At 46.5% G+C, this 18,695-nt stretch overlaps 1 protein-coding gene across 3 annotated transcripts in view; it reads right to left on the bottom strand.

Moving 5' to 3' along the window:
* The window catches only part of tram2 (translocation associated membrane protein 2), an 83,359-nt gene that overhangs the window by 31,840 nt on the left and 32,824 nt on the right, over positions 1-18,695 (bottom strand). For 2 of the 3 annotated variants that reach the window (XM_072264683.1, XM_072264682.1), the window contains exons 4-6: positions 7,699-7,815; positions 7,023-7,081; positions 6,121-6,205 (exon numbers count right to left, since the gene is read on the bottom strand). In XM_072264683.1, the coding sequence (XP_072120784.1) occupies positions 6,121-6,205; positions 7,023-7,081; positions 7,699-7,815 (261 nt within the window). The remainder of the gene's footprint in view (positions 1-6,120; positions 6,206-7,022; positions 7,082-7,698; positions 7,816-18,695) is intronic. The other variant, XM_072264684.1, reaches the window with a different exon arrangement.

Here is an 18,695-nt window from a genome sequence, read left to right as displayed (position 1 = left end):
GTACAGCCTCTCCTCTTGTAGGCTTATCTACATATTGTGTCAGGAAACCTTCCTGAACACACCTCACAAACTCCACCCCATCTAAACGCCTCATCCGAGGGACATGCTGATCAATATTTGGGAAGTTAAGATCTCCCAAGACAACCCTGTTATTATTACACCCTTCCAGAGTCTGTCTCCCTATCTGCTCCTCGACGTCGCTGTTACTGTTAGGTGGTCTATAAAAAACACCCAGTAGAGTTATTGACCCCTTCCTGTTTCTAACTTCCACCCACAGAGACTCAGTAGACAATCCCTCCATGATTTCCTCCTTTTCTGCAGCCATGTCACTATCTCGGGACTTGGGACTAGCTGCAGTAGCCGGATCTCTGGCACTGAGTCTGGCTCTGCAGTGCAGAAGAGAGGGAGGAAAAAGAGGAGAGCGGTAGTGATAGGGGACTCGATAGTTAGAGGTGCAGATAGGAGGTTCTGTGGTCGTGACAGAGAATCCAGGATGGTTTGTTGCCTCCCGGGTGCCAGGGTCAAGGATGTCTCTGATCGATTGCATGACATTCTGAAGTGGGAGGGTGACCAGCCAGATGTCGTGGTGCACATCGGTACCAATGACATAGCAAGGAAGAGTGAAGAGGTCCTGGACAGTGAGTATAGAGAGCTTGGTAGGAAGTTGAAAAGCAGGACCTCAAGGGTGGTAATCTCAGCATTGCCACCTGTGCTAGGTGCCAGTGAGGGTAGGAATAGGATGCTCTGGAGGAGGAACAAGTGGCTGAGGAACTGGTGTAGGGGGCAGGGTTTCAGATTTCAGGATCATTGGGACTTCTTCTGGGGCAGGTGGGACCTGTACAAGAGAGACGGGTTACACTTGAACCACAGGGGGACCAATATCCTTTCAGGGAGGTTTGTTAGTGCTATTGGGGAGGCTTTAAACTCGATTTGCAGGGGGATGGGAACCAGAGTGCCAGAGCTGACAGTGTGGCTGGGGTGAAAATAAATGATATTGAAAGTTTAAGCAAATCCGCTGATAGAAAGGTTGTGAGTGGTGGTAAAAATCTTCTGAAGTGTATATATTTCAATGCTAGGAGTATTGCGGGGAAGGCGGATGAGTTGAGGGCGTGGATTGACACGTGGAATTATGATGTTGTAGCAATTAGTGAAACTTGGCTACAGGAGGGGCAGGACTGGCAGCTTAATATTCCGGGGTTCCGATGTTTCAGATGTGATCGAGGCAGAGGAATGAAAGGTGGGGGAGTAGCATTGCTTGTTAGTGAAAATATTACAGCAGTGCTCAGGCAGGACAGATTAGAGGGCTTGTCTACTGAGTCCTTATGGGTGGAGCTGAGAAACAGGAAAGGTATGGCCACATTAGTGGGATTGTATTACAGACCACCCAATAGTCAACGAGACTTGGAAGAGCAAATCTGCAGAGAGATAGCAGGCAACTGCAGGAAACATAAAGTTGTGGTGGTAGGGGATTTTAATTTTCCATACATTGATTGGGACTCCCATACTGTTAGGGGTCTAGATGGTTTAGAGTTTGTAAAATGTGTTCAGGAAAGTTTTCTAAATCAGTATATAGAGGGACCAACTAGAGGGGATGCAATATTGGATCTCCTGTTAGGAAACGAATTAGGGCAAGTGACGGAAGTCTGTGTAGGGGAGCACTTTAGTTCCAGTGATCATAACGCCATTAGTTTCAATTTGATCATGGACAAGGATAGATCTGGTCCTAGGGTTGAGGTTCTGAACTGGAAGAAGGCCAAATTTGAAGAAATGAGAAAGGATCTAAAAAGCGTGGATTGGGACAGGTTGTTCTCTGGCAAACATGTGATTGGTAGGTGGGAAGCCTTCAAAGGGGAAATTTTGAGAGTGCAGAGTTTGTATGTTCCTGTCAGGATTAAAGGCAAATTGAATAGGAATAAGGAACCTTGGTTCTCAAGGGATATTGCAACTCTGATAAAGAAGAAGAGGGAGTTGTATGAAATGTATAGGAAACAGGGGGTAAATCAGGTACTTGAGGAGTATAAGAAGTGCAAGAAAATACTTAAGAAAGAAATCAGGAGGGCAAAAAGAAGACATGAGGTTGCCTTGGCAGTCAAAGTGAAGGATAATCCAAAGAGCTTTTACAAGTATATTAAGAGCAAAAGGATTGTAAGGGATAAAATTGGTCCTCTTGAAGATCAGAGTGGTCGGCTTTGTGCGGAACCGAAGGAAATGGGGGAGATCTTAAATAGGTTTTTTGCGTCTGTATTTACTAAGGAAGCTGGCATGAAATCTATGGAACTGAGGGAATCAAGTAGTGAGACCATAGCAACTGTACAGATTGAAAAGGAGGAGGTGCTTGCTGTCTTGAGAAAAATTAAAGTGGATAAATCCCCGGGACCTGACAGGGTGCTCCCTCGGACCTTGAAGGAGACTAGTGTTGAAATTGCGGGGGCCCTGGCAGAAATATTTAAAATGTCGCTGTCTACGGGTGAAGTGCCTGAGGATTGGAGAGTGGCTCATGTTGTTCCGTTGTTTAAAAAAGGATCGAAAAGTAATCCGGGAAATAATAGGCCAGTGAGTTTAACGTCAGTAGTAGGTAAGTTATTGGAGGGAGTACTAAGAGACAGAATCTACAAGCATTTGGATAGACAGGGACTTATTAGGGAGAGTCAACATGGCTTTGTGCGTGGTAGGTCATGTTCGACCAATCTGTTGGTTTTCGAGGAGGTTACCAGGAAAGTGGATGAAGGGAAGGCAGTGGATATTGTCGACATGGACTTCAGTAAGGCCTTTGACAAGGTCCCGCATGGGAGGTTAGTTAGGAAAATTCAGTCGCTAGATATACATGGAGAGGTGGTAAATTGGATTAGACATTGGCTCAATGGAAGAAGCCAGAGAGTGGTGGTAGAAAATTGCTTCTCTGAGTGGAGGCCTGTGACTAGTGGTGTGCCACAGGGATCAGTGCTGGGTCCATTGTTATTTGTCATCTATATCAATGATCTGGATGATAATGTGGTAAATTGGATCAGCAAGTTTGCTGATGATACAAAGATTGGAGGTGTAGTAGACAGTGAGGAAGGTTTTCAGAGCCTGCAGAGGGACTTGGACCAGCTGGAAAAATGGGCTGAAAAATGGCAGATGGAGTTTAATACTGACAAGTGTGAGGTATTGCACGTTGGAAGGACAAACCAACGTAGAACATACAGGGTTAATGGTAAGGCACTGAGGAGTGCGGTGGAACAGAGGGATCTGGGAATACAGATACAAAATTCCCTAAAAGTGTCGTCACAGGTAGATAGGGTCGTAAAGAGAGCTTTTGGTACATTGGCCTTTGTTAATCGAAGTATTGAGTATAACAGCTGGAATGTTATGATGAGGTTGTATAAGGCATTGGTGAGGCTGAATCTGGAGTACTGTGTTCAGTTTTGGTCACCAAATTACAGGAAGGATATAAATAAGGTTGAAAGGGCGCAGAGAAGGTTTACAAGGATGTTGCCAGGACTTGAGAAACTCAGTTACAGAGAAAGGTTGAATAGGTTAGGACTTTATTCCCTGGAGCGTAGAAGAATGAGGGGAGATTTGATAGAGGTATATAAAATTATGATGGGTATAGATAGAGTGAATGCAAGCAGGCTTTTTCCACTGAGGCAAGGGGAGAAAAAAACCAGAGGACATGGGTTAAGGGTGAGGGGGGAAAAGTTTAAAGGGAATATTAGGGGGGGCTTCTTCACACAGAGAGTGGTGGGAGTATGGAATGAGCTGCCAGACGAGGTGGTAAATGCGGGTTCTTTTTTAACATTTAAGAATAAATTGGACAGATACATGGATGGGAGGTGTATGGAGGGATATGGTCCGTGTGCAGGTCAGTGGGACTAGGCAGAAAATGGTTCGGCACAGCCAAGAAGGGCCAAAGGGCCTGTTTCTGTGCTGTAGTTTCTATGGTTCTATGGTTCCATGGTTCGGATCAGCAGTGCCACACCCCCACCTCTTTTGCCTCCCTCCCTGTCCTTTCTGAAACATCTAAAGCCTGGCACTCGAAGTAACCATTCCTGCCCCTGAGCCATTCAAGTCTCTGTAATGGCCACAACATCATAGCTCCAAGTATTGATCCACACTCTACGCTCATCTGCTTTGTTCATGATGCTTCTTGCATTAAAATAGACACATCTCAAACTATCGATCTGAGCATATCCCTTCTCTATCACCTGCCTATCCTGCCTCTCACACTGTCTCCAAGCTTTCCCTATTTGTGAGCCAACCTACCTCCCCTTCTTCCGTCTCTCCAGTTCAGTTCCTACCCCCCAACGATTCTAGTTTCGCCTTAGCAAACCTCCCTGCCAGGATATTGGTCCACCTTGGATTCAAGGCCGTCCCCCCCAACAGTACTCAAACAGGATACTCTTTGTTAAGGAAGACAGCCACTGGGGTACTCTCTGGTATCTGACTCTTGCCCTTCCCTCTCCTGTTACCGACTAATCTGTCTCCCGAGGCCCCAGTGTGACTACTTGCTTATAGCTCCTCTCTATCACCTCCTCACTCTCCCTGACCAAAGGTCATCGAGCTGCATCTCCAGTATTGTATCCAGTATCTTACAGTATTGTCAACAGTTTTGGCTCCATATCTCAGAAAGAATGCGTTGTCATTGGAGGTTCACCAGGATGATCCCGGCAATGAAGGGGTTAATAAATGAACAGCATTGGGCAGCTTGTGCTCACTGGAATTTAGAAGAATGTGTGGGATCTCATTGAAACCTACCAAATGCTGAAAGGACTAGATAGGGTGGATGTGGAGAGGCTGTTTCCTCTTGCGGGGGTATCCAGAACTAGAGAGCACAGCCTCAAAATTGAGAGGCGACCCTTTAGAACAGAGGGAATGAAGAATTTTTTTAGCCGGAGTAGTAAATTTGTGGAATGCTCTGCCACAAACTGCACTGGCGGCCAAGTCTGTGGGTATATTTAGGTGGAAATTGATAAGTTTCCTAATCAGTCAGGGCATCAAAGTTTATGGCAGATGTATGGGGTTGAGTGGGATCCAGGATCAGCCATGATGCATTGGTGGAGCATACTCGATGGGCTGAATGGCCTAATTCTGCTCCTTTGTGTTATGGTCTTATCTACAGAACAGTGACTGTAAACTGTAAACATCAGGAACTATTAACTGTAAACAAACTGCGAAAATGCAGATAGAAATAAATAGCAATAAATAACCAGCATGAAATAGCAAGATAACAGAGTCCTTAAAGGTGTAGCTATCTCCTTCTGTTCAACAGCCTGCCGGTTGAGGGGTAGTAACTGCTCTTGAACCTGGTGGTGCAATTCCTGAGGCTTCTGTACTTTCTACCTGGTGGCAGCGGTGAGAAGAGAACACGTCCTGGGTGGCGAGCATCTTTGATGATGGACGCTGCTTTTCCATGGCAACATTTCATGTAGATGTGCTCAATGGTTGGGAGGGTTTTACCCGTGGTGTGCTGGACACTACCTAATCCTACAAAATCCCACCTTTTGTCGGATTTTCTGCTCAAAGGCATTGGTGTTCTCGCACCACACAGTAATGCAGCCAGTCAGCGCACTTTCCACCACACATCTATAGAAGTTCGCCGAGGTTTTTGATGACATGGTGAACCTTCCAGGATCCTGAGAAAGTCAAGGTGCTGTCCTGCTTTCTTTACAATTATATTTATTTGATGGGTTCAGGACAAGTCTTCTGAGGTAGACACCCAGGAAGTTAAAATTACTGACCCTCTCCACTTCTGATTATCTGATGAGGACCTGCTCATGGACCTCTGGTTTCCCTCTCCTGAAGTCTACTATCAATTCCTTGGTCTTATGGACAATGAATGAGAAGTTGTTATTACACCACTCAACCAAATTTTCAATCTCCCTCCTGTATGCTGATTCATCACTGCCTTTGATACAGCCCACAATAGTGGTGTCGTCAGCAAACTTGCACTGGAGCTGTAATTAGCCACACGGTCACAGGTGTAAAGCAAGTAGAGCAGGGGGCTAAGCACACAGCCCTGTGGTGCTCCCAGAATGGCCGTTCCAACAATGGCTGCTCTGCTTAAACCTCACTTCTTTTTATTGGCCTTCCAAAGTTACAATGAAGTCAAGCAATCTCAATCAAACTTGAGCTTGAGCTCACCTTGCGCGCCCTCTGGAAGTAAAGCTCTGGCAGCATGTGGATCCAGTACGAGATCTGGTACAGATAGAACAGCTTCATCTGGAAGCTATCGAGACAGAGAATTTAGTCAATGTTTGTTCGAGTACAACACCCTCCCCTTCTTGCCCCAACAACACTCCTTCCTCACACAGCCTTCATCAACACCTCCCTGTGGGACACAGCCTCACACTGGATACCCTGCAGCACTGGTTCCCACTGACACTGGGCACCCCAGGGTCCAGAGTTCCACCATCCCCAGGGAACACGGGGACACACACACACACACACACACACACAGTGCTGCACCTAACACACACGACAAAATACAATGCCCCCACACTACCCCACCCAACATACACACACACACACACACACAGTGCTGCACCTAACACACACGACAAAATACAATGCCCCCACACTACCCCACACACACACACACACACACACACACACACACACACACACACACACACACACACAGTGCCCAGGGTTAGACCATACAAACAGGAGCAGAGTGAAGCTAATTGACTCGATTCTGCTCTTCTATTCCATCCCTCTCAACCACATTTCCTGCCTTCTCCTGTAAACTTTGACACCCTGACTAACCTAGGAATTATCATAACATAGATCATGACTTGGCAATGAATTCTACAGATACACCACCCTCCGGCTAAAGAAAATGCTCCCCCTCTCTGTTCTAAATGGACATGCCTCCAATCTGAGGCTGAGCCGTGTGGTCTGCAGCTCTCCCACCGGAGGAAACACCCTCTCCACATCACTAACTAGACCTCTCAATATTCCACAGGTTTCAAAAAGATAATCCAGCAACATGCCCCCACCCACATTTCTCCCCTCCGATACCCAGGGTGGGGGAGCAGACTTACGAGAGGTGGGTGTGCGGATAATCCTCCCACAGAGTGGACGGGGAACTGATGTAACCCTCCTGCAAAGAGACACAGTCACAACGGTTGTGGAGCGTGAGCAGGAGTGGGGGCAGGGGAAGACAGAGGCAGAGGCAGGCAGTCAGGAAAGGGGACAGACGGCCAGGAGTGGGGGCGAGGTGGCAGACGGCCAGGAGGGGGGCAGACGGCTGGGAGTGGGGGAGAGGGGACAGACGACCAGGAGTGGGGGAGAGGGGGCAGACGGCCAGGAGGGGGGGAGGGGGGACAGACGGCTGGGAGTGGGGGAGAGGGGACAGACGGCAGGGTGACAGTGTCAAGACGAGGGGTGGGAGATGAGAGGTGGGGGGGGCCATTCTGCAGGGAGGAGCCAGGTGTCTGTCTCAGGTGGGGGAGGTGCAGGAGTAATTGAGGGAGCTTGAGGGGCTGCAGTGGGGATAGGCAGAAACAGGGTGTTGGGGGGGGAGGGAGGGAGAAGGCCACTCACGGAGCAGCTCGGGGGATGGCGATGGGGAAAAAGGGCATTTCAGAAGGAGAGACCGGGAGGGGAAGGGTGGTGTGGCTGTAGGTGAAGGGGCATCTCGGGGCAGGGCCTGGCTCCAGGTTCAAGGGAGGAAGGTCCGGGACCTCCAGGGACGAGCGAGGACGGAGGCTCACTCACACTGACGATGATGTAGAGGCCCCAGACACTCGAGCCAAGGTGCAGGACCACCAAGTGGCCAGACTCATTCACCTTGCTGTGTTTGACCTTCGAGAGGTGCAGCCTCTTGTTCAGTTTCTGAAACAAAAATATCAAGCTATTAACCCGGCACGGTTCTGAATTTTGTCCCCCGTCCTCTCCCAGCTTACTTTCATGGTCAACTCTCCACCCTCTGCACCAGCTCCCCCTTGTCCCTGCACAGACTGGCTGAGCCACACGTAACCATAACGCCTCTCCACCACTCGTGGGACGGTCGCATTTCAATCCCTCTTTTCCCAAGTGTTCCAGTAATCTATCGATTCCAGCCGTGAACCAGACACCAGATACTGAGTCATCTCCCTGCGAGTGGGCTCACTTCTCACCAATCAGCCACCCCTTCCTCCCAAGGGCAGATCTCAGGCCTTGGCCACAGAGGGTTGGAGATAGCAGCTCCCGACAGGTGCAAGCTGCCCCACCATGACACCCTCAAGAGGCCATGTCTCAGAAAGGCAGCGTCCATTATCGAGTAGCTCAGCACAAGACGACATGTCCTCATCTCATTGTTGGAGCGGAGGTACAGAAACCTGAAGACACTGTCACAATGTCTTAACCACTACAATCACAATTCTGAATGATCCATCAACACTACCTCACTTTTTTTTGCATTATTTATGCAGCTCATAGATTTTCATACCTTTTCCCTGAACTGCTGACACTACAAAACAGAGCACACATCATGTCAGTGGTAATAACCATGATTCTTTGATCACCATCTCCAACTGGACCCTATCCTAGCATTCATCCTGTCAACCTCTCCACAATCGTGCTGAAAGGGTCTCTCCTCTGGAAGCTCATAGAAAATAAACCCATTCTGTTCCTACGCTGCACCTGCACCTGCACAGAAATCTGCCCTTCACAATCACTCCCCACTCTTTCAATTTCCCGGTCCTTGCTTCAACTGGCAATGCCAACCCATCCCCATTTCCCCGAGAAAAGGGGGCAAGTCTCCTCCTGTCTTTCTGGCAATGCCAACCCCTCCCCATTTCCCCGAGAAAAGGAGGTAAGTCTTCTCCTGTCCTTCTGGCAATGCCAACCCATCCCCATTTCCCCGAGAAAAGGGGGTAAGTCTTCTCCTGTCTTTCTGGCAATGCCAACCCATCCCCATTTCCCCGAGAGGAAGAGGGCAAGTCTCCTCCTGTCTTTCTGGCAATGCCAACCCATCCCCATTTCCCCGAGAAGAAGGGGGGGAGCCTCCTCCTGTCTTTCTGGGGAAGATGCATCCATGGAACTGGTGGGGAGGGATTTCCAGGGTTTAGATTCAGAGATGGAAAATTTTTTTCTAGAGTTTGATAGCTTCTTGATTAGTCAGGGTATCAAAGGTAACAGGGATAATGGGGTTGAGAAGAATAATAAATCAACCATGATGGAATGACAGAGAAGACGCGATGGGCGGCAGCCTCATCCTGCTCTATCTCTGATGTATCTCCAGGTCGGGGGGGGGGGGGTGGGGGAGCTGTCCCTTCGTCACAGTGGAAGCCATCTTCTGGGAGTGCTGTTAGATTACCTGGTACAGTCTTCTGACAGTACACACTGAGTTGCTCGGGAGTGGATGGAAAGCTGATCAAGCGGGCAACCTTCATGAGTGTAGTTCGAGCCATTGGATAGTGTCCCCTCACATTCCTGACTCATGTCCTGTAGATGTTGGTGAGGTTTTGGGTATTAGGAGGTGAGACCCTGACTCGTGTCCTGTATCACGGTGTCCACATGGCTGGTGCATCTGAATTTCTGTTCTGTGGTCACTCCCAGGACATTGATGGAGGGAACTTAACAACAGCAATGCTACTGATTATTGATGGTGAGTAAGACAGTCACTCTGTGGTCCTCGTCACTAACCAATGTGTCCCAGTCTTGCTGAGTGCAGGTATGGTGCTGTTTCCTGTACTGAAGTGTTACAACTGGAACTGAACACTGAGCAATCAGCAGCGAACGTGCCCACTTCTGACCTGACGGAGGGAAGGTCACTGCTGAAGGAGCTGAAGATGGTTGGGCCCAGGACTCTGTCCTGGGGAGCTCCTGCACTGGTGTCCTGGGGCCGGAATGGAGGACCTCCAACAACCACAACCATCTTCCTTTTGAAATAGTGGAGGATTAGAGGTCTAGAGTAAATGAGGAGATGAAAGAAATTAGTATTAGTATAAAATTGTTATTGAAGATAGGAGCTGATGACCTGTGTCGTTGGGCTTTGATGGAGTTGGCTGCAGAGACGATAGCAGTAATCTTCCGGAATTCCATCGATTCTAACAAGATTCTCACAGAAGAGACAGCAGCAGACGATGCAACATTACTTAAAGGAGGAAGAGTTAGGAAAGGAACCAGAGATTAGTTAGCACAGCATCAGTGTGAGGGAATACATTAGAATTCTACTGAGGGAATGGCAGAAGACACCAAGGATGAGGACTGGGAAGAGACTAAACGGAAACATAAAAGGGGAACAGTGTTTGAGGAATCTGTTGGTGTCAAAAAGCAGAGAGGCAGATGCTGGAAACAATGGTGGAGAAACTCAGCTGGTCAGGTCAAGCAGCATCGACACGGGGAGATGAACCATCAACGTTTCAGGCTGAGACTGGAAGGGTGGGGGTTGTGGGCAAAAGCTAGAATAGAAGGGCGGGGGGGGAGCAGGACCATAAGCGAGTGGGTGATGGGGAACCCAGTTGACGGGAGAAAGTAGGAGGGTGAGAAAGGGGATGAAAGGAAATGAAGGAAGAAGCTGGGAGGTGATAGTGGATGTGGTAAAGAGCTGAAGAAGGAATCTGATAGGAGAGGACAGTGGAGCTTGGGGAAGAGAAAGGTGGTAGGACACCAGGAATTGGAATCAGTTTGTATTGTCATATGTAGTAAGATACGGTGAAACGCTCGCCTTACAACTGTTCACACAGATCAGATCATTACACAGGGCATCAAGGAAGAACAGACTAAAGGAAACAGCGACAGAACAAGTGCAGGTAGGCAACAAGGTGAAAGGAATATTATTAGTAATTCTTTGAAGCAGAATTTAGATTTAATAGAACGATTATAATGGAAGGAGTAGTGGACCTGCAAGAAGCAGCTTGCAACAAGCTGCCACGATGTCTGGTAGGTGGTGGGAATGGAGAGAGAAGAGGCAACGGGACCATATTGATCAGGGAAACCAGAGAGAGGGCAGTGGTCACCGCAAGATACGGAATTCGATCTTGATGCCAGCAAACTTGAATACGAGGACTTGGTCCTTCAATCTGTGCCTAGCCTTATCAGGGCCACGGACAGTGACTATATTGAGGGTTTCACACAACCTTTCACAGGAAATTAAACAACCTTCACAAACAGGTTATATCCGATGCAGGTGGCAGTAAATGGGTGACCTACTTGCTCAGATAGCTGCTGCAGAATAACTAAAGGGCTGAATGACAGGATGAATGTCACAGATGACGTGAAACTGGTTTCAAGCTAACAACACATGATACATGGATCAGGAAATATGACAGACGTATGGAATAGACAAGAACACGGAATGCACGGATCAGGAAATATGACAGATGTATGGAATGGACAAGGACATGGGATAAACGGGTCAGGAAATACGGACAGACGGATGAAATGGACAACAACACGGTATACAAGGATTGGGAAATACAGATAGACTGATGGAATGGACAAGAACACGGGATAGACGGATAAGGAAATACTGACAGATTGATGGAATGGACAAGAACACGGGATGCACGGATGATGAAATACGGACAGGCTGATGGAGGACAGGAAAATTTTTAATTGGGGAAGGGCTAATTATGAGGCTATAAAGGTAGAACTTGCAGGTGTGAATTGGGATGAAGTTTTTGCAGGGAAATGTACTATGGACATGTGGTCGATGTTTAGAGATCTCTTGCAGGATGTTAGGGATAATTTTGTCCCGGTAAGGAAGATAAAGAATAGTAGGGTGAAGGAACCATGGGTGACAAGTGAGGTGGAAAATCTAGTCAGGTGGAAGAAGGCAGCATACATGAGGTTTAGGAAGCAGGGATCAGATGGGTTTATTGAGGAATATAGGGAAGCAAGAAAGGAGCTTAAGAAGGGGCTGAGGGGAGCAAGAAGGGGGCATGAGAAGGCCTTGGCCAGTAGGGTAAAGGAAAACCCCAAGTTATGTGATGAACAAAAGGATAACAGGAGTGAAAGTAGGACCGATTAGAGATAAAGGTGGGAAGATGTGCCTGGAGGCTGTGGAAGTGAGCAAGGTCCTCAGTGAATACTTCTCTTTGGTATTCACCAATGAGAGAGAACTTGATGACGGTGAGGACAATATGAGTGAGGTTGATGTTCTGGAGCATGTTGATATTGAGGGAGAGGAGGTGTTGCAGTTATTAAAATACATTAGGACAGATAAGTCCCCAGGGCCTGACAGAATATTCCCCAGGCTGCTCCACGAGGCGAGGGAAGAGATTGCTGAGCCTCTGGCTAGGATCTTCATGTCCTCGTTGTCCACGGAAATGGTACCAGAGGATTGGAGGGAGGTGAATGTTGTCCCCTTGCTCAAAAAAGGTAGTAGGGACAGTCCGGGTAATTATAGACCAGTGAGCCTTACGTCTGTGGTGGGAAAGCTAGTTCACAAATAGAGAAAGCTAGTAGACAGTGTGTGAGGGAGGGTGGGCAGGGGACAGAGAACGGGAGCACTCAGACCGAAGATGTACAGGAGAAGGAAGAAAAAGATAACAAAGTTGTTTGCACCATTAGGGATAAACAGACAGTAAATGGTGGAGAGTTTCTTAAATGCATCTATTTTAATGCTAGGAGCATTGTAAGAAAGGTGGATGAGCTTAGAATATGGATTGATACCTGGAAATATGATGTTGTAGCTATTAGTGAAACATGGTTGCAGGAGGGGTGTAATTGGCAACAAAATATTCCTGGATTTCGTTGCTTCAGGTGTGATAGAATCAGAGGGGCAAGAGGGGGAGGTGTTGCATCGCCTGTCAGAGAAAATATTACAGCGGTGCTTTGGCAGGATACATTAGAGGGCTCATCTAGGGAGGCTATCTGGGTGGAATTGAGGAATAGGAAAGGTGTAGTAACACTTATGGGGGTGTATTATAGACCACCTAATGGGGAGTGAGAATTGGAGGAGCAAATTTGTAAGAAGATAGCAGATATTTATAGTAAGCACAAGGTTGTGATTATGGGAGATTTTAATTTTCCACACATAGACCAGGAAATCCATTCTGTAAAAGGGCTGGATGGTTTGGAGTTTGTAAAATGTGTGCAAGGTAGTTTTTTGCAGCAATACATAGAGGTACCAACTAGAGAAGGGGCAGTGTTGGATCGCCTGTTAGGGAATGAGAGAATGAGGTGACGGAGGTATGTGTTGGGGAGCACTTTGGGTCCAGTAATCACAATGCCATTAGTTTCAATATAATTATGGAGAAGGATAGGTCTGGACCCAGGGTTGAGATTTTTGATTGGAGAAAGGCTAACTCTGAGGAGATGTGAAAGGATTTAGAAGGAGTGGATTGAGACAAATTGTTTTATGGGAAGGATGTAATACAGAAATGGAGGTCATTTAAAAGTAAAATTTTGAGGGTACAGTACCTTTATGTTCCTGTTAGGTTGAAAGGAAAGGTTAAAAGTTTGAGAGAGCCATGGTTTTCAAGGGGTATTGGAAACTTGGTTTGGAAAAAGAGAGAGATCTACAATAAATATAGACAGCTTGGAGTAAATGAGGTGCTCGAGGAATATAAAGAATGTAAAAAGAATCTTAAGAAAGAAATGAGAAAAGCTAAAAGATATGAGGTTGCTTTGGCATGTAAGGTGAAAATAAATCCAAAGGGTTTCTACAGTTATATTAATAGCAAAAGGATAGTGAGAGATAAAATTGGTCCCTTAGAGAATCAGAGTGGACGGCTATGTGCAGAGCCACAAGAGATGGGGGAGATTTTGAACAATTTCTTCTCTTTGGTATTCACTAAGGAGAAGGATATTGAATTGTGTAAGGCAAAGAAAACAAGTAGGGTAGTTATGGAAACTATGGTGACTAAAGAAGAGGAAGTACTGGCGCTTTTAAGGAATATAAAAGTGGATAAGTCTCCGGGTCCTGACAGGATATTCCCTAGGACCTTGAGGGAGGTTAGTGTGGAAATAGCAGGGGCTCTGACAGAAATATTTCAAGTGTCATTAGAAATGGGGATGGTGCCGGAGGATAGGCGTATTGCTCATGTTGTTCCATTGTTTAAAAAGGCTTTTAAGAGTAAACCTAGCAATTATCGGCCTGTGTGTTTGACATCAGTGGTGGGTAAATTGATGGAAAGTATTCTTAGAGATGGTATATATAATTATCTGGATAGTCAGGGTCTGATTAGGAACCGTCAACATGGATTTGTGCGTGGAAAGTCATGTTTGACAAAACTTATTGAATTTTTTGAAGAGGTTACTAGGAAAGTTGACGAGGGTAAAGCGGTGGATGTTGTATATATGCACTTCAGTAAAGCCTTTGACAAGGTTCCACACGGAAGGTTAGTTAGGAAGGTTCAATTGTTAGGTATTAATATTGAAGTAGTAAAATGGATTCAGCAGTGGCTGGATGGGAGACGCCAGAGAGTGGTGGTGGATAACCATTCGTCAGATTGGAGGCCGGTGACTAGTGGTGTGCCTCAGGGATGTGTACTGGGTCCAATGCTGTTTGTCATATATATTAATCATCTGGATGATGGGGTGGTAAATTGGATGAGTAAGGATGCAGATGATACTAAGATAGGTGGAGTTGTGGATAATGAAGTAGGTTTTCAAAGCTTGCAGAGAGAGATTTAGGCCAGTTAGAAGAGTGGGCTGAAAGATGGCAGATGGAGTTTAATGCTGATAAATGTGAGGTGCTACTTTTTGGAAGGACTAATCAAAATAGGACATACATAGTAAATGGTAGGGCATTGAAGAATGCAGTAGAACAGAGAAATCTAGGAATAATGGTGCATAGTTCCCTGAAGGTGGAATCTCATGTGGACAGGATGGTGAAGAAAGCTTTTGGTATGCTGACCTTTATAAATCAGAGCATTGAGTATAGAAGTTGGGATGTAATGTTGAAATTGTATAAGGCATTGGTGAGGCCAAATTTGGAGTATTGTGTACAGTTTTGGTCACTGAATTATAGGAAAGATGTCAACAAAATAGAGAGAGTACAGAGGAGATTTACTAGAATGTTACCTGGGTTTCATCTCCTAAGTTACAGAGTAAGGTTGAACAAGTTGGGTCTTTATTCTTTGGAGCGTAGAAGGTTGAGGGGGGACTTGACAGAGGTATTTAAAATTATGAGGGGGGATAGATAGAGTTGACGTGGATAGGCTTTTTCCATTGAGAGTAGGGGAGATTCAAACAAGAGGACATGAGTTGAAAGTTATAGGGCAAAAGTTTAGGGGTAACATGAGGGGGAAACTTCTTTACTCAGAGAGTGGTAACTGTGTGGAACGAGCTTCCAGTAGAAGTGGTTGAGGCAGGTTCAATGTTGTCATTTAAAGTTAAATTGGGTAGCTATATGGACAGGAAAGGAATGGAGGGTTATAGGTTGAGTACAGGTCAGTGGGACTAGGTGAGAGTAGCGTTCGGCACAGACTAGAAGGGCCGAGATGGCCTGTTTCCATGCTGTAATTGTTATATGGTTATATGGTTTAAAGCTGTTGGAAAAGATTCTTGGAGGTATGATCTATGGGCATTTAGAGAGTCATGGTCTGATCAGGGACAGTCAGCATGGCTTTGTGAAGGGCGGATCATGTCTAACAAGCCTGATAAGAGTTCTTTGAGGAGGTGACCAGACATATAGATGAGGGTAGTGCAGTGGATGTGATCTATTTGGATTTTAGTAAGGCATTTGACAAGGTTCCACACAGTAGGCTTATTCAGAAAGTTAGAAGGCATGGGATCCAGGGAAGTTTGGCCAGGTGGATTCAGAATTGGCTTGTCTGCAGAAGGCAGAGGGTGGTGGTGGAGGGAGTACATTTAGATTGGAGGATTGTGACTAGTGGTGTCCCACAAGGATCGGTTCTGGGACCTCTACTTTTTGTAATTTTTATTAACGACCTGGATGTGGGGGTTGGCAAGTTTGCAGACGACACAAAGGTTGGTGGTGTTGTAGATAGTGTGGAGGATTGTCAAAGATTGCAGAGAGACATTGCCAGGATGCAGAAGTGGGCTGAGCTGAGAAGTGGCAGATGGAGTTCAACCCGGAGAAGTGTGAGGTGGTACACTTTGGAAGGACAAACTCCAAGGCAGAGTACAAAGTAAATGGCAGGATACTTGGTAGTGTGGAGGAGCAGAGGGATCGGGGGGTACATGTCCACAGATCCCTGAAAGTTGCCTCACAGGTAGATAGGGTAGTTAAGAAAGCTTATGGGGTGTTAGCTTTCATAAGTCGAGGGACAGAGTTTAAGAGTCGCGAGGTAATGATGCAGCTCTATAAACCTCTGGTTAGGCCACACTTGGAGTACTGTGTCTAGTTCTGGTGACCTCACTATAGGAAGGATGTGGAAGCATTGGAAAGGGTACAGAGGAGATTTACCAGGATGCTGCCTGGTTTAGAGAGTATGGATTATGATCAGAGATTAAGGGAGCTAGGGCTTTACTCCTTGGAGAGAAGGAGGATGAGAGGAGACATGATAGAGGTGTACAAGATATTAAGAGGAATAGATAAGAGTGGATAGCCAGCGCCTCTTCCCCAGGGCACCACTGCTCAATACAAGAGGACATGGCTTTAAGGTAAGGGGTGGGAAGTTCAAGGGGGATATTAGAGGAGAGTTTTTTTAACTCAGAAAGTGGTTGGTGCGTGGAATGCACTGCCTGAGTCAGTGGTGGAGGCAGATACACTAGTGAAATTTAAGAGACTACTAGACAGGTATATGGAGGAATTTAAGGTGGGGGGTTATATGGGAGGCAGGGTTTGAGGGTCGGCACAACATTGTGGGCCAAAGGGCCTGTACTGTGCTGTACTATGTTCTGTGAATTGACAAGAACACAGGATACACAGCTCAGGAAATACAGGCAGATTGATGGAATGGACAAGAACACGGGATGCACAGATTGGGAAATAGCGACAAACTGATGGAATTGACAATAGCACGGGATACATGGATCAGAAAATATGGTCAGACTGATGGAATGGACAAGAAGACGGGATACATAGATCAGGAAATATGATAAGACTGATGGAATGGACAAGATCACAGGATACACAGATAAGGAAATACGGACAGATTGATGAAATGGACTATAACACGGGATACATGGATCCGGAAATACGGACGACTGATGGAATGGACAAGAACACGGGATGCACAGATTAGGAAATAGCGACAGACTGATGGAATTGACAAGAACACGGCATATAATACCGAAGTGCGGTGAGGATGTGAGCTCACAGATTTGAGGAAGTGCTTACAAATGCACAGAGATGGGTTTGGGGATAATACAGAAATTGGTGGAGTTGTCGATAGTGAGGAAGGTTGTCTGAGGATAGCATGGGACGTAGATTAACTGGAAAGCTCGGTGTAAAGGTGGAAGATTAAATTTAAACCCCAGGTAAGCATTTGATGTAATGCACTTTGGGAAGTCAAATTCTGGGAGATATATAAAGTTAACTGCAAGAGCTTAGGAGCACTAACACACACAGAGAGTGTGTCGATAGCTTCCCAAGGCGGGCCACACGGCCTACCAGCATAATGAGGTACGCTTGCCTTCAGAGCCCAGGCACTGAGTCTAAGAGTTGCATATCATGTACACTTTAGTCACCGCCCTGCAGGAGGAAACGCACATGCCAGTGATAATAAATCTAATTCTGATTCCAAATGCAGAGATTCACCACAATGTTGCGTGGCACAGATAGGTGTCAGGTATTTGACAGGAAAAACAGACAGAGATGCAAGCCTATTGGGGGCACGTGGGATCAGTGTTGTCTGGTATCACAGTCAGCATGGAGAAGATAAGCTGAGGGGCCCGATTGGTTATGGTTCTATGATTCAATCGGATAGGTTCAGTGAGGGACAATAAGTTCCTAGATGGAGTACAATGCCAGAAAATACAAGATTATGCAGTTGGGCAGAAAGAAGAAAAGTCAATTGTTGGGTAAATGGAGGAAAAGTACAAAAAGATGGGAGATACAGGGATGTGGGGATGGTAATATGCAAAACACAGGTAACACCAACTAATTGCATAGCTGATGGGATGTCGGCCTTCAGTGCCAGAGGACGTATACAAATGGGGATGGTTTGATGCAACTGCAGCGTGCTGATATGACTGATCCACATCGGGAAGAGCTGGCCTTATCCCACCACACAGAGGAGATTACTGACCCAACGTGGTGATTGGGATAGTACAGTGTGACGATCTAGGGCCTGAGATGGGCTGAAGGACCACACAGATCTATTCCCAGTCATCTTTCTCAATAATATCACATGCCACATGATCTTATGGCATAATGAGCAATATGTCCAACAATGTCAACACTGTCCAGAGAGATTCACATTACCCTCATACAGACCGATTTCACTTCCTCTTCCTCGGAGAAGAGCTCCTTGTTTTCAGCATCCCTTTGTCACCTTTTACCACGGTCACAACACTTCCCATGGAACATTAACAGCTCCAACTATCTGAGCAAAAAGACGCATTACGGCAGCATGGCGGTTAACGTGACACCACAACAGCTCCAAGTTCAATCCCAGCATCCTCTCAAAGGAGTTTGACTGCCCACTCATGAACTGCGTCTCTTTTCTCCAGGTGCTCTGATTTCCTCCCACAGACAGGTTACCAGGTTAATTTGTCACTGCAAACTGTCTCATGTTTGGACTAAGATGTAATCTGGGGTTGCTGGCAGCTTGGTTCGTCGGGCGGGCGGTGTCTGTCCCGTTATCAGACCGGGGTTAAATCAGTGTGGGCTCACTGGGCCATAGTGTCTGTCCCGTTATCAGACCGGGGTT

Source organism: Mobula birostris, chromosome 8 (assembly GCF_030028105.1).
Source record: "Mobula birostris isolate sMobBir1 chromosome 8, sMobBir1.hap1, whole genome shotgun sequence".
Taxonomy (NCBI): domain Eukaryota; kingdom Metazoa; phylum Chordata; class Chondrichthyes; order Myliobatiformes; family Myliobatidae; genus Mobula; species Mobula birostris.
The sequence above is the reverse complement of the archived record's forward strand: the minus strand, read 5'-3'. Positions and strand labels throughout refer to the sequence as shown.